This window comes from Atta cephalotes (genome assembly GCF_000143395.1).
Source record: "Atta cephalotes unplaced genomic scaffold scaffold00074, whole genome shotgun sequence".
NCBI lineage: Eukaryota > Metazoa > Arthropoda > Insecta > Hymenoptera > Formicidae > Atta > Atta cephalotes.
Genome location: NW_012130138.1, coordinates 840657 through 855297, shown reverse-complemented (window position 1 = coordinate 855297; position 14641 = coordinate 840657). Strand labels below are relative to the sequence as shown.

Below are 14641 nucleotides of genomic sequence, written 5' to 3'. Positions count from 1 at the left end.
TATATATATATATATATATATATATATATATATATAGACAATATATATATTTGTATTATATATTTATCAGGAGAAGATATTGAAACAGCAGCCAAGAGAGAAGTTTTAGAAGAAACAGGAATTCAGGCAGATTTCAGATGTTTAATATCTTTCAGACATGGGCATGATTATTCTTTTGGATGCTCGGATATATATATGATCGCGTACTTAACACCTCAAAATTTTGAAATTAATAGTTGTAAACAGGAGATTTCAGAAAGCAAATGGATGAAGGTAAATGTTATATTACAAGATTTTTTCTTACATTGCCAAAAATCAATAATTATATTTGTTTTAAATTCATACATGGTCTTAACAAAATCTGCAAATATATATGTTTGATAAAATTGAACTGTGTTACAATACTAATGTGCAGCATCTATATCCCTAAGTGTTGCATAACTGTTTCAATTTATAAACTTCTATTATTTTTCCAGCTAAGTGATTTCATGCAACATCCAGAAGTACATGCAAATAACAAAACTTTAGCAGCAAAAACAATAAATTTTCTTCAACATCAAATGGGCATAGTTGCAAACTATGAAATACATCCCATTACTAAAAAGCAGATATGTGTGTATAGTGTGCAGAATACAGACATTGAAAATACATCTGTAGAATAGAAACTTCATCTTTAGAAACAAATGTGTATATATACATATATAAATAAAATGAAATATTAGAGATTCTAACTAATTATCTAAGTAATTATGTAAAAAAACATGTATACATATATATATAAAGTTATTTTGTTATCGTTTTATAGAAATAAAGATATATAAGATAACAATAGATATAATATAACTAATATAATTAAATAATATTATATATTAAATATTGTAAACAAAAGATTAAATTTTTGTCTAATAAATTATAATCTTAAGAAGACTTATTTTATATTATATCACATGTATCACAATAAGTTACATAAGATCTAAGTTTTTGCATTACAGTTATAAATATTTTTTATCTCACAATTATTATTGATACACTATGCTAAACAATCTTAAAATAAGTTCCAGCTTATTTGCTTTATAAGATTACACTAGACTACTTATATGATTATATTTATATTATACTTTTTTGATTACTGTTATATAAAATTCCCGCAATTCGTGGTCTCGCATAAAGTACGCGGTAATGTATTATCGCTGCGCTTGTCTTAGCGCCGAGACATTACCATGTCTCCTGATAATACTTATATGTTCCAACATGTAGTTACCATTTAATTTGTAATAATATTAGAAACGTGTGACATAAATTTTAATAGTATTGCCACAACCACAGAAAAATTTACAAAATTAATGATAAACAGTAAGAAAAACTGTATGTAAACATATTTCTATTATTGTAAACTTATTAATATAATTTTTGTCAATTAGTATTTTAATTAGTATTGAATTTAATTTTTTTAAGGAATCATAGAATTTAGTGCGATGAGCGTTACTACTGTGGCAATAATGGGTGGCATACACCACTGATAAAAAGATGGACGCGGAGCTGCAGTCATAGAAAGAATAACCCAACTCGTGAAACGTAATATATTACTTAATATAAGCGAGCGGTATCCTTTGTGCTTAGGAGAAATCTGTACGATACCTAATGTACTGCACCCAGCCAATATTATCCAACTTACTACATGGACAGGATCTTCTGTGGAGAGTCTCATATCGTAGCTGTAATAAGTATGTCTATTTTCGTTAACTAATTTTTATGAAACTTAATTTCGATTTTAAGGGCTCTGTTTTCTTATTATAGTATCTTACATTAAAGTATAATTAATTGATTATACTTTTCGCTTCTATCACAATTTGATATTATAATGAGAAAACGGAAGTTTTAAATCGAGACGATTTTAATATGTACCTGAAATTTTTTGCCCAAACTAAGACAGATGGAATTGCTGGGATTGCAGCAAAACTATATAATAGAAATAGGAGAAGACGATTGTATATCTCTTGACCGATATTTTTCTGACTAGTATTTAACTGATCATTTTCTTCTTCATTTTTTGCATTCTTCCAACGTTTAAATAAATTGAAATGTTGGAGTGGGGCCAATAATATGTCTTCTAAATAATCTTCATACATCCTTGTTAATTTTAAAAAGTGAAGAAATACTGAAATGAGCATACTAAGAGCTGCGCATGTTATTGGAATTAAAGATTGTACGAAAAAAGTTGTAATATATGGCAGCTGATTTAAACCACTCAATAACCAGTCGGACCATGTTACTGAGAATGCTATTGCACGTGCTAAGAACCTACAAAGAATATGACTTACAAAAATATTTTAATCCATCAATTTAATCATTTTTTCAATATGCAATTAAATACAAGAGAATATTTTTATTTTAGTATAAATAAAAGAACTATACCTGACAGCTATTCCATGTGCAACAGAACCAAGAAATATAACAGAGAAACATACACCGACGGCAGATATACCAATAATACATAAAGCGATGCAAGTTTCGTAAGTAACGTTGAAGACAAAGGATAATATTATGGTAATGATTATTGTCGGTAGCACATCTGAATTGTAATGTATCCTTAAAGAAATGATAAGAAGAAGCAAACTGATAATGGCCGTATAAAGCAATGGCCACCGATCCCGTACTCTACACGAAATTTTATCGATGATTCCTCCAGGTTGAATATTAATCATATAAATGCATTCTGGTTCTAATGTCACTCTTAAACTTGCTGTATCATTGGAACGTCCATAAAGAGTCTGCATTTTCATCGTTTTCGGACCATCATCCCTGCATTATTATAATTAAATATATGTAAAAATAGCTAATACGAAGCTCGAGTTATTATGAAATACACTTACGTATTCGTGAAGATTTCCACCTGAGTCGATCCTATATTCGATGATTCTATTAACTCGACAATAGCATGATGCTTAATACAATTCAGTGATTTGAACTCGATTGTAATTGCGTCTATGATGTTGGGAAGTGTTATATAATATCTTATACTTCCCTTGACAGTTTCAATTAAATTAGGTCCACGGAAACCAAAAAGATATTTAGGATGTAAGAATCTATTTCTTGTAGATTCCATTCGATTATTGTAAAAATAGGAATCAAAATTGACTGTAAGTTGTTTCTCTAAATCATCGGGAGTTAATTTCACAATGGCATGAGTAATGTGTGGATATTTTATCTCTTTTAGATTTAAATCAACAATCCTTCTCGATCGATATAAAGGATCGGGTAAAATTCTTGTTTTATTTGTCAAACTCCAACCCCATTCACTGAAAAATACATATATTATAAAACTTATTGATAAATAATAATTTCTTTCATAATAGAAGTATAATAGAAGTATATAATTCAATGTTACCAAATTCTTTTTTGTTCTTGTTTTTTTAATGCTGAGCATACAAACAGCCAATCCTTGCTTTGTAAATTTATTGCATCGATGGTTAAGAAGTCAGATTTATGAAATAGTTCCACCGCAAGATATATAACGGATGATCTTTTAATTCCATTATTATTCCAGACATACTGTTGAGGTACACTCACCCATTCAGCGTCAGTTTCAAATCGAATTTTGTCTGGATAATGATACATTTTTTTGCCAGAAGTATGCTGAAATTTTAGACATTAAAATTCATTTTAGCAATTCCAAAATTTATAATTATTAAATATCTTTTTGTGCGATATTATATATAAGTAACTGAATTGATTAAATCTTGATTTTAGCATCTATAATAATTACTTACTTTTAAGAAATGATAAGATAAGGACTTCATTTTTAAATCAGGATTTGATGTAATTTTAGGCGGTTTTTCCAACTGATTCACAGAATCAAACAGCGACCGCACAATTACAAATACTAATTGTTTACACCATAGAATACTTAAATGATCCGTGGATTTCCAAACACATGGTACACTCGTGGAAAGAACATTTATATCCGCCGTACGATCGAAAGCTGCGATAGAAGGTACAAGTATATCACGTGGTCCACCTCCAATTGACACTACCTTTACTCCTGCATCCTTAAGTTTATGCAAATGTCTTTCCAATTCATAATAATAATTTGCAAAAGTACTATCAAAAACTAAGAAGGGAGTATGAGGAGTAGCCAAATTTATTATCATATTTGCTAATGATGCATTCATATTTGGCATTAGTAACAGAGCTCCTTTTGCTACAATACCACCCTGAAAGCAATGCCAGTAAATTTAAATCATTCTTTATAGCACATATCTGTGTTTCTTACCATAGAATGACCAATTAATACAACATTGTCTATTTTTCCCTTATACAACGCTAGTATTGTCTTTATACAATGTGAGACATACTCTGTTTGTTCCATAAGCACCCCTAGCATTAATAAAATTACAACAACAGTTGATATTATGTACAAAAATATCAATATATTAATAATTTTTTAAATATTTTTCTGTCATACCTCCATACAATGCAGAATAATCCTTACTGAATGAAACAGTAAAAAAATCAAAATGGAAGGAAGCTGTGCGGCTTTTTCTTAAACTTACTGAAGCAATAGATCGTACTAAAATAAAAAAAAAAATAAGTAAATAGACTTTTGAATATCTGTTTTGAAATAATAAAAATCTGTCATCAAACTAAGTCGCTAATATATTATTAAAGTAATACAAACCTTGCTCATGAGATCCAGCATTGCCTGGTATGAAAAGAACTGGTATACCAGAAAAATGCATTCTTCTCAATTTTTCGGTTAGAATGCCTTCTCCATAAGCATACAATCCAAACCGCGGATATTTCGCTTCAATATCATTTTTTAAGGATATTTTCTAAAATATATTATTTAAAAATTCACAAAAAAATTTATTACATATTTAGCATTCTAAAATATTCTTTGTTTTTACATTTAATTTTACATTTAATAAATAAAAAACTCGTTATTATTTCTTTATATTCTGATGGAAAAATAAAGTAAGTATCTGATAAGTCTAATTGAAAAAAAGCAAACTTAATATCATTTAATAGATTAGAGGTCTGTTTTTTACAATCAAATCAATATATACTTTTTAAATAGGTATTCAAAATTTGACAAAGAGGAAAGTTTTAGTTCAATCTAGTACAATAATAAAAAAAACAAACTTAAAAGTTCTAGATAAACGCATTAAAACAGATTAAAGTATAATCTCTATTCTTATATCAAGCTCTCCAATAGTTCATAAAAACTAGTATAAAGTTAAAAAGTATTGTAGTCTCCTGTATGATTTACAAGTCCACGTACCACATATTGCGGGTACTCAAACATATACGTCATTTCACAAGTATTCTCCTCAAAGTCGGTAACATATCTCGCAACCCCGAGAACGTACAGCAGAGTAATCATAATAAAAAATGGTGCTAACGAACCGTAGATAATTATCCATTTGAATGAAATCATTTTGAGTACCTGTCCTCTCTCGAACCTTTAAGTAGAAAATATTTATTATTTGTGATACAATTATTATTTGCTTTACCAACCGGTTTAATACTGACATTTTCTATTCTTTGAGACCGTTAGAAGAAATTTTTTATAGATTACAATTTGGATAATAAACTTAAAGTTATATAAAAAATAGAAAATACAGAAACTTAATCAATTCACTACAAAAAGATATCTTATAAAAATAAAAAGTATATACCAGGATAGATTTCTATTACTTCCTGATTCATCGACCTTCATTGGGATTATAGGTTATAATTTCTTTCGATATTAAAAAAAACGCCAATTCGAATAAAATTTGACGCATGCGCAGCGCATCATAGGACTGCTTCATATCTTATTTTCAACGCAGAAACGCCAAGAGCGCCAGCGACTAATTGGTTTTTTCTTGGAACTGACCAATCGCATATGTTGTTCAACAGAATTGATCAATCACGATTGACGTTAATCGATTGATGGGGAGGGAGGGGGGGGAGTGCGGTCCACTTGACTCTATAAATACTTCGAAGCGTTTGACCAAGGAAGAAAGAATTTTAATTAACCAATCAAAAAATGCTTTGAAGCATTTATAGCATTACTGCCCATTTCCACCAATGTAGATTAACTTTTAGTCCGGATCTACAATACATTTTTAAACTTTAAATCATAGGATCAACGCGATGCTGCAAACGCTTTGAAACGCTTTTTTTAATTGGTCAGTTTGTAAAATTCTTTCTTCTAATTGGTCCATCATATGCTTCAAAGCATTTGTAGCGAGACTTTGATCACAGCCTTAAGGAATGAACGAATCACAATCAATTATTCTCCTCGTATTCAACTATAATTGGTTATTTTCTTACGGTTTAAAGCTTAAAACATCTAATGTAGATCCGGACTTAATCTTGATTCAACTTATCTTCCTCTTTTTTTAATCTTTAGAACTTTCTCTCCGAGAAAGATTTTACTGTATATTTACTGTATACATTACGTGTACTATATATTTCGAGTAAAATTTTCCTCAGAGAGAAAGTTTTGGAACGCAGCCTAAGTAAATGTTATGACAATTCTTAGCTCAGACCCTGAGTCTGTTGAACGCGACCATTGGCTACGCTCGCTGTTATTGGTATATTCTTTTAGATCATCCAATCAGCATTTTAGATCTAGAAGAATACAATGAGCATTCAATACTACGTCCGCTCCTAAGCTCTCAGTGAGCTCTTGTCTCTGTTTGGTCTATATTTTTAGTTCTAACAGAATATGCTAATTAGATGCAAGAGCGTACTGAGCATTCACTGAATGCATCCAATAGCAGCGAATGCTTACTCAACTGATGAGTCCGCTGAATGCAGTCATTAGGTCTGTTCGCGTTACATGAAATCTTCAATATTTTTGCACTTAAAATGAGATAGATATATATTTGACTTCGAAAAAAGATAAAGCGAAGAGTGGAAAAAGTATTAGCTACGCGATAGACCTATTGTTCAAATCCGACGCATCTGAGTGACGCTTATTAATTTAGGCCGCCGTCTCATGAAATTTACGGAACAGAACAGTTGAGACCAATTACAATTGCAGAAAAGAAAGCAAAGTAATGACTGTAGAGTTGTGATTGGTCTTCAGATCGGCTGTCGCAACTTGAGATTGGCGTAATGTAGAATGAGTTTAACATAAATTGTAGTTTTTCAGCGCTGGTAGTGAATTTTGAAATACAGCCCAAGGCTGTATTGGCTCATTGTTCACTAATCACTTTCTGCACGGCTAAACATCATGGCTGGACTAGGCGAAGCTGTTGGACCACGTGCTTTTCATTGATTTGTATGTATATAACTGGTAATGAGATATTTTACTTTTTTAAATATTTATTAAGACTATTTTTTTCTCAACATAATTGAATAAATTATGGATTCTTGTCTAATTACCATAATAATTAAATAATGCAGTAATGTTGAGCACGACAGTATTGATATGCTAACGACTGCGTTTGTTACTACATGATCGCAATCAAACATAAGAAGGATAAAACAGAAATATTGCGTCACAGAGCAGATAATCATTTAAGTATAGACAATACACAGAAAATGAAACGAGAGAATTCAAATTCGCAAGTGAAAACGCGAAAGCGGAAACGAATGAATTCTGAAACAGAGACGATAGAGTCATCAAAGGAATTTAATTTGAAGGATCTATCGAAAAAACAAATTTTAGAATGCATTTCTGCGATTTTTCATATGACTCAAGAACAGTTAAAAGAGACGAACAATCTTCTCGCTGAGGAGGCTCGGCCGATATTTATACAAGTGACTAGCGTCAGAGTACCAGAGATGCCTCGTAGACAAATGAGAATGTAAGTGAATTTATGGATCTTAAAAGATTTCATTTTCTTTTTATTAAAACTTCACATGATTATATATTGTAATTGCCAATGGATCCTTATGAGATTTTCTGATTATAAATCTTGTAATGATGATACCTTATGCATAATAAAAATTGTTGTGTTTCTGTTAAATTTTTAATTAAAATTTATATTTCTCTTTATAGATTGTTGCCATATTCAATAGTGGCTCCGAATGATGAAGTAGCTTTATTTGTTTGCGATTTAGAGAAAGGAAGAAGAAAAGATTATGAACCAACGGTGGAACATTATAAAAATTTATTAGGCAAGCATGGATGCACTCGTGTGAATGAGATAATACCTATAAATCGTGTGAAAACCGAATTCGATCAATTTGAATTGAAGAAAAAGCTTTTATCCAGTTATGATCACTTTCTTGTTGATGGTCGTATTGCTGGCCATATGTGTCATTTATTGGGAAAAATCTTTTCCAAAAGACGAAAGTTACCAACTTCAGTCAGAATGGAAAGCAAGGACTTAAAGCATGAGGTTGATTATGCATTGAGAAAAACCAGTATGCAGCTTCATTCCCATGGTGATACTCATTTGATGCAAGTAGGGAATACATGTATGAAAAAGAAAAGAGTTTTGAAAAATGTATTAGCCGTTTGTGAAGAATTGTCTAAAAACTATCCTGGTGGTTGGACAAACATACGAGCGCTTCGATTGAAAGGCACAAATAGTCTAGCATTGCCTTTTTATATGACGTTAAGTAAGTTGAAATATAGATTTAATTTATTGACAACATAGATAGATTGTTTCTTTAAATAAATTTATGAATTTCAGAGAATAAAAACACTGTTGATCCAAGTACAATTGCAGTGCAGCCAAAGAGACCTAAAGCTTACTGCGATGTAGAAGGAGAGCTTTCAACATTTATAAGTAATACTACAGTCACAGTTAAACCTGAAGGCACAGTAATCCTTAAAAAGGAACAGATCAAAAAGAATGAATCAAGTAAAAAAATCACAAAGAAAAAAGCTGAAAATTGAACGAAAATTTCAATAAAATAGAAATTCTGTTAGTACTTTGTATTTTAAAAAATATTGTAAAATAAGAAATGGTAATCACAAAAATTTTCTAAATACATAATATTATATATGTTATTTAAGTTTAATATTAATTTATATAATCAACATTAAATATCACAAATATTTTTATCATCTCTAGTTCAATTATTGTATCTAAGACAATAATTAGATAAACATGTAACACTTTAGAAATTATTAATATAACTCCTTTTTAAATTTCATGAATAGAAACTGTTTTTATGCTATTTTTATTTTTCGTTTAATTTTACTTTAGTTAAAATTCTGAGATTAGAATCAAATTTCAAGCAACTTTTCAAAAACCTTTAGAAAAGATTTTCTGTAAATTATTTTATTAAAAAGCTCCTCAAAGAATTAAATATTACATTAATTATGGTAGAGAATATTATCTCTTGGATACCATTATTTAGTTAATAAAGGCAGTTTATTGTTTAACAAATAATTTCTTTTTTATTGATATACTAGATTATGTGCAAATACTTGAAATTGTGAGGAACATTCCTTCCTAATACTAATAGTCAATACAAAATAGTCTGATCCTTCTTAGATATACTTTGATATCCATTAGCGGGTAATGTTGGCAAACTGTTGGCGACACTGTTGGAATTTTGCAAGCCCTTGTACACATTTGTCGCATCTATGACCACTTCGATCTCTTGAAAGTTTTGAAGTCTCTGAATATCTTTGTCTCTCCTCAGTCTAGTATTGGGCAACTTTCGTAATTTCTGGATTTGATGCGAATTGACATCTAGCTCCTTGCAACACAGACACAATAGAGCCTGATATGTTAACTCGCTTCGTGGTAATTCTACCTCTATGAAATCTGAATCCGCTGTATTGGCAATTCGGATTTTCAGTACCAATTCTAAAAATATATTAAAATATAATTATATATATATATGTATACATATACTACAGCAGCTATAGTATATAATAAACTATATATAGTGTCTTTAAAAACAATTTTCAATTTATTTAAACTGAATCAATATAAATATAACAACTATATTTTTCTGGCTAAATTTAGAATATCAAGTTACTAAAGAAAATGTATCAATTTATATCGAACCATCTTGAAATGCTGAGATGAATCTGTTTTTGTCATATATGTTATTTCTGCCTTTTGAAGAATTTGCAGTAGCGCGCAAAAAATCTGGTGGAGCATACGCGGATGGAGCTGAACGTAATGATGTGTCATACATGATTCGCTCGATGTCATCGTTTGTGCTCAGAAGATATAAAATTTGTTGATTGCTGCAGACAGATGCTGGTGTTTCGCCTATCTCAGATCTTATATTTTTATCGGCACCATTTTTCAAGAGTAAGACAGCGATATCTAAGTATCCCTCTTTACATGCCCAATGTAGTGCAGTCCTTGAGAAACAGGAATGAATGAAAAATGAATAATATGATATTATAAATATCTTAATATCTAAATCTATAATAATTAGATTTATTTATTCTGTTACTAATATTACAGTATATGTATACATAAATATGTATACATATATGTATACATAAAATTCATGTTTTTTTATAGTTAAATGTATTATGAATAATATTATGAATAGTATCTTATAACAGAAAATTTTAAGCATAATGACACAGGTCAAAAACTTTTAACGATTTAAGTGTCATTCTTGAGTCTCAATATCATGCACTACAATAAAACACAATGAATTGAAAAGTAGGCGATTACTGATACATTTTAGTTTAAGCCAAAAGTATTCAGGCCTGGACAACTGATCTAATTTTTACATTGGCATTAGAGCCCATTTTTATCATAAGCAATAGAATGTAAGTTATTCCATTTAATGAGTACAAGCGAGAACGAATTGTACAAGATTAAAAAAAATTCAGAAATATGTAAATATATTTTTATGGGTTCTGTTTGTGAAAGCAAAATTGAAATGACAAGTACCATCCGCTGACAGGCTCTCGCGCATTAACGTCAACACCTAGAGTCAAGAGGTCTTGGACGGCTTCGGTGTCACCGAGGCAGACTCTTTCCCTTAAACGCTCTTCGAGAACTCTTTCCATTTTGTAACGATTTACATGCACCGCGCTATGTCACATGTTTGTAATATTAGGCGAGCGAGGCAGCTCAAAGATGGAGCACCAAATGTACGGTAAGCATAAATATAGGCCATGTTCTGTGAGACTTTGAAAATCTATAGTTAACGTCACGTATATTATAAGATGAGTATAGATTTTCGTACTGGCAGTGTGTACAAATATCGAAACACACCCAGTCTGAAATTATTGCTAGCAGTCCATATTATATAGCCAAAGAGAAGAACAGGATTATTCTTTATCCCAGGCTATTGAACTTCTTACAAGGTTCTTCATCTTTTTTTTTCATATTGAAAATAAAAAAATAAAAGATAAATCCTATCCGAAGAATATTATTTTCATACTGGCAATATATACAAACATCGGAACACATTCAGTTTGAAATTACTGCTAACAGTCCATATTAATTAATCAAAAAAAAGAATAAGATTATTTTTTATCCCAGGCTATTGAACTTCTTATAAGATACATCTTTCTTTTTTTTTCATATTGAAGATAAAAGAACAAAAGATGAATCGTGCAAGAACATCGAAAACATTCTCTCCGAAAAATATTATTATTATTATTATTTATTTATTTATTCGATAAAATTTTCCTTGGAGATAAAATTGGTCTGAATGTAATTTAGGACCGAATTTTCTTATTGGCTATCGCATCGTCAGATCGGATGTTGTACATCGTGTGAATGCAGCATAATATTGTTCTAAACGGACCAGCGGTTGGTAGTGTAGTCGTTACTAGATCTTTCATTATCATATGTTTTCCGCACACTGTTGCAAGTGTTAACATTCATACACCTGCGAGCTGTTTAAGGCAGTGCAGACTCATCGCTGAAAAAAAATCTCTACTCCAAAACACCGTTTTATTCTTATCGTGGAGGACTACGCGGGGTTAATTTTACGATTGCTTGACGTACGTTGCGCGAGCTCACCACCCCGGCAATATGATTATAACGCTGAAAAACTTACAGCAGCAAACCTTCACGATAGAGATCGACTCGTCGCAAACTGTAAGTAAAATTTGGCAAGATTTAGTGATGGAACCGACTTTTTCGAGCGGTTAACGATTCAGATATTTGCCTTATCAGGTCAAAGATCTCAAGGAGAAGATCGAAACGCAGAAAGGCTTCCCTGCCGAACATCAGAAGTTAATATACGCTGGTAAGGATTTTATAACATACAAATAACCTAATACATCGGGAATATTATTCAACCGCCCGGCATGCTCGTCAACACAGCTGGGAGAAAATCTGCGTTAGAATAATATACTGATTATTGCATGGCCCGTATATGTTTAAATATAGCTCCCTCGGGATAGGAATGATCTTGCAGAAACGCTCATAGGTTATGTTTCCGTCTTTCACACGTTGGGGTCTATGACAAATTTTTTTCTTTTTTTACTTTTATTATAACGATGTGCAAATACTTGCAGGGAAAATATTAGCGGATGAGCAGCCTTTAGCAGAATATAATATCGATGAGAAGAAATTTATAGTTGTTATGGTAACAAAGCCTAAAACTGGTGCTACACCTAAAACAAGCGAAGAACAGCGCACAGAGGGTGATAAGAAGGAGGAATCTACTAGGTAACTTAAGGATTGCGATATTTTGCGTAAAACGCGATAAATATATCGTTTGTTGTAAAATATTTATTATATCAAACATTAATTACAACAAATATAATCATTTGCCAAATATTATTGAGAGAACAAAACTGTTTAGTTTTTTTTAGATTATAGAATAGAAATTAGTTTACTTCATGTTTCTTTATCTTTCTGTTGTAGCTCAGCAACTACACAACCTAGTTCGAACCCTAATGTTCAGGATACTACACGAGCAGCTAGTAATGTGCAAGAGCAACCCATAGCAGCTGCTCCAGTGGCTGGTCAAGCAGAAAGTGCCTTGCTAATGGGGGAGGATTATAATACTATGGTAAACAACATTATGGATATGGGGTACGTACAGAGAAAAATGACACACTGAACTGCAATTATTAGTATTTATATAATAATCTTATCGTTTGAATTAGGTATGAACGTGAGCAGGTCGTACAGGCGCTGCGTGCAAGTTTTAACAATCCTGATAGAGCTGTCGAGTATCTCATAACAGGTATACCAGCGCAACTCTTCGAGGATCCACCTGAAGATCCACCAGAAGCGCAAGAACAACTTCAGGATCAAAGTCAAGATCCATTGGCCTTTTTACGTTTGCAACCACAATTTCAACAAATGCGTCAGGTCATTCAACAGAATCCACAGCTGCTGAACAATCTTCTTCAACAAATCGGTTCCACTAATCCTGCCCTTTTACAGCTTATTTCTCAAAATCAGGAAGCATTTGTACGCATGCTCAATGAACCTGGTTAGTCTATGCTAGTGTAAAGCTTAAAACATCGTCGTTATTGTAATTGAAAATAAATTGATAATTATATAATATTAATAATATGTATAATTTGTCGTGCTTTTCTTGTAGTGGAACCTACTACGGGAACGGGGGCGCGAGTTTTACCATCTGGAGGAGGCGTAGGACCCGCGGCTGCAGCTACTGCAGGAGGTGCTGTGAATGGTGGACCTGGCGCGGGTGCAGCAACGGGCGTAGGATCCGGTTTAATACAGATAACACCACAAGACAGAGAAGCTATTGAGAGGTTGAAGGCGTTAGGTTTCCCAGAACATTTAGTCGTACAAGCATATTTCGCCTGTGAAAAGAACGAAAATCTCGCTGCTAACTTCCTACTTTCGCAAAACCTTGACGACTGAATCGCTCATCTTGATTTTGCGCGGTGTTTCGAATAAAGAACGGGACTGACAGAGGGTGGATGATCGCACCATTATCATTTTTACCTTACAATAATCATCTTTATTTTGTATATAGATATATACAATATCTATGCTATTTTATTTGTTGTGTAGATAAAATCCTGGTGTGTTTGGTAAGCGATTGAATTTAAAGATAGGCGCATACCATAACATTACATATATGTCTCTTTTAAGCATTGTTTCATATTTTTAAAAACATTTCATTCAATATCTAACACATGTTTATGAGAGAAAGAATTGTTGCTTACAGCAGATGATGTTATAAAATCCATCCTTACAGCCTACAAGTGCTCTAAGATCTTATATTTCTTTAATATATATGGAGCAATATAATTGCATTTTTATATGAGAAAGCCTTACGAGCCTTACTCTGCAGAAGAATACCTTGCAGTAGTTATATATTGAGGGTTGGGCATATATAAATTGAAGATGTGTTCACTCTCGCGTTAAGGTATGTTTTATACATATCTAAATGTTTGCATGTAGGTATAATAAGTGCATTTTGTATATTTCTCGGCTTTCTGATATAAAAATTATAGAATGCATCTGTTTGGGTATGTGTACTTGCATATATTCGTATTAATGTATGTATGTACAAAGAGATTTTCTATTTTGAAATGATAATACCGGTAAACTAATTTAAATATTAAAAAACTCTCTTATGATATACACAATTCAATAGTAAATTGTAATAGTTTGTCATAAAATAAGTATATATATATATATATATATATATATATATATATAATAATATATCTNTGTACTAATATNATATAACATATATTGTATAATATAGTGTATTTTTTTACTAACTACTAAATACTATTAACTAATAAATAATTAATTTAAGT

At 31.4% G+C, this 14641-nt stretch overlaps 4 protein-coding genes across 4 annotated transcripts; 2 read left to right on the top strand and 2 right to left on the bottom strand.

The window, feature by feature from the left end:
- Positions 1 to 1450: 1450 nt before the first annotated feature.
- On the bottom strand, positions 1451 to 5719 carry LOC105624196 (GPI inositol-deacylase). Its single transcript, XM_012205556.1, has 11 exons — positions 5679 to 5719; positions 5282 to 5462; positions 4679 to 4832; positions 4466 to 4570; positions 4274 to 4377; positions 3771 to 4214; positions 3389 to 3636; positions 2874 to 3299; positions 2416 to 2802; positions 1906 to 2301; positions 1451 to 1715 (listed from the first exon to the last, which is right to left on the bottom strand). The coding sequence occupies exons 1-11, from the start codon at positions 5717 to 5719 to the stop codon at positions 1451 to 1453; spliced, it is 2751 nt and encodes a 916-aa protein (XP_012060946.1).
- A 1817-nt stretch (positions 5720 to 7536) lies between these two features.
- On the top strand, positions 7537 to 8842 carry LOC105624195 (ribosomal L1 domain-containing protein CG13096). Its single transcript, XM_012205555.1, has 3 exons — positions 7537 to 7802; positions 7997 to 8562; positions 8637 to 8842. Exons 1-3 carry the CDS (start codon positions 7537 to 7539, stop codon positions 8840 to 8842), a joined length of 1038 nt encoding a protein of 345 aa, XP_012060945.1.
- Positions 8843 to 9417: 575 nt separating this feature from the next.
- LOC105624194 (ankyrin repeat domain-containing protein 40-like) lies at positions 9418 to 10939 on the bottom strand. Its single transcript, XM_012205553.1, has 3 exons — positions 10821 to 10939; positions 9969 to 10273; positions 9418 to 9764 (listed from the first exon to the last, which is right to left on the bottom strand). The coding sequence occupies exons 1-3, from the start codon at positions 10937 to 10939 to the stop codon at positions 9418 to 9420; spliced, it is 771 nt and encodes a 256-aa protein (XP_012060943.1).
- Positions 10940 to 11915: 976 nt separating this feature from the next.
- On the top strand, positions 11916 to 13730 carry LOC105624193 (UV excision repair protein RAD23 homolog B). Its single transcript, XM_012205552.1, has 6 exons — positions 11916 to 11981; positions 12060 to 12132; positions 12404 to 12557; positions 12756 to 12926; positions 13001 to 13332; positions 13444 to 13730. The coding sequence occupies exons 1-6, from the start codon at positions 11916 to 11918 to the stop codon at positions 13728 to 13730; spliced, it is 1083 nt and encodes a 360-aa protein (XP_012060942.1).
- The last annotated feature ends 911 nt before the right edge of the window (positions 13731 to 14641 follow it).

Excerpts from the sequence above, each read along its gene's own strand:
- LOC105624194 (XM_012205553.1), bottom strand. The coding sequence starts at position 10,939 with ATGGAAAGAGTTCTCGAAGAGCGTTTAAGGGAAAGAGTCTGCCTCGGT. Across the intron at positions 10,274-10,820 it reads CGAGAGCCTGTCAGCGGATG|GACTGCACTACATTGGGCAT; the intron begins GTACTTGTCATT and ends CTGTTTCTCAAG. Across the intron at positions 9,765-9,968 it reads CATCTCAGCATTTCAAGATG|AATTGGTACTGAAAATCCGA; the intron begins GTTCGATATAAA and ends ATATATTTTTAG.
- LOC105624195 (XM_012205555.1), top strand. The coding sequence starts at position 7,537 with ATGAAACGAGAGAATTCAAATTCGCAAGTGAAAACGCGAAAGCGGAAA. Across the intron at positions 7,803-7,996 it reads CCTCGTAGACAAATGAGAAT|ATTGTTGCCATATTCAATAG; the intron begins GTAAGTGAATTT and ends TTCTCTTTATAG. Across the intron at positions 8,563-8,636 it reads GCCTTTTTATATGACGTTAA|AGAATAAAAACACTGTTGAT; the intron begins GTAAGTTGAAAT and ends TATGAATTTCAG.
- LOC105624193 (XM_012205552.1), top strand. The coding sequence starts at position 11,916 with ATGATTATAACGCTGAAAAACTTACAGCAGCAAACCTTCACGATAGAG. Across the intron at positions 11,982-12,059 it reads AGATCGACTCGTCGCAAACT|GTCAAAGATCTCAAGGAGAA; the intron begins GTAAGTAAAATT and ends TTGCCTTATCAG. Across the intron at positions 12,558-12,755 it reads AAGAAGGAGGAATCTACTAG|CTCAGCAACTACACAACCTA; the intron begins GTAACTTAAGGA and ends TTTCTGTTGTAG.
- LOC105624196 (XM_012205556.1), bottom strand. The coding sequence starts at position 5,719 with ATGAAGGTCGATGAATCAGGAAGTAATAGAAATCTATCCTG. Across the intron at positions 3,300-3,388 it reads CAAGAACAAAAAAGAATTTG|TGAATGGGGTTGGAGTTTGA; the intron begins GTAACATTGAAT and ends TGTATTTTTCAG. Across the intron at positions 1,716-1,905 it reads GTTTGGGCAAAAAATTTCAG|CTACGATATGAGACTCTCCA; the intron begins GTACATATTAAA and ends TACTTATTACAG.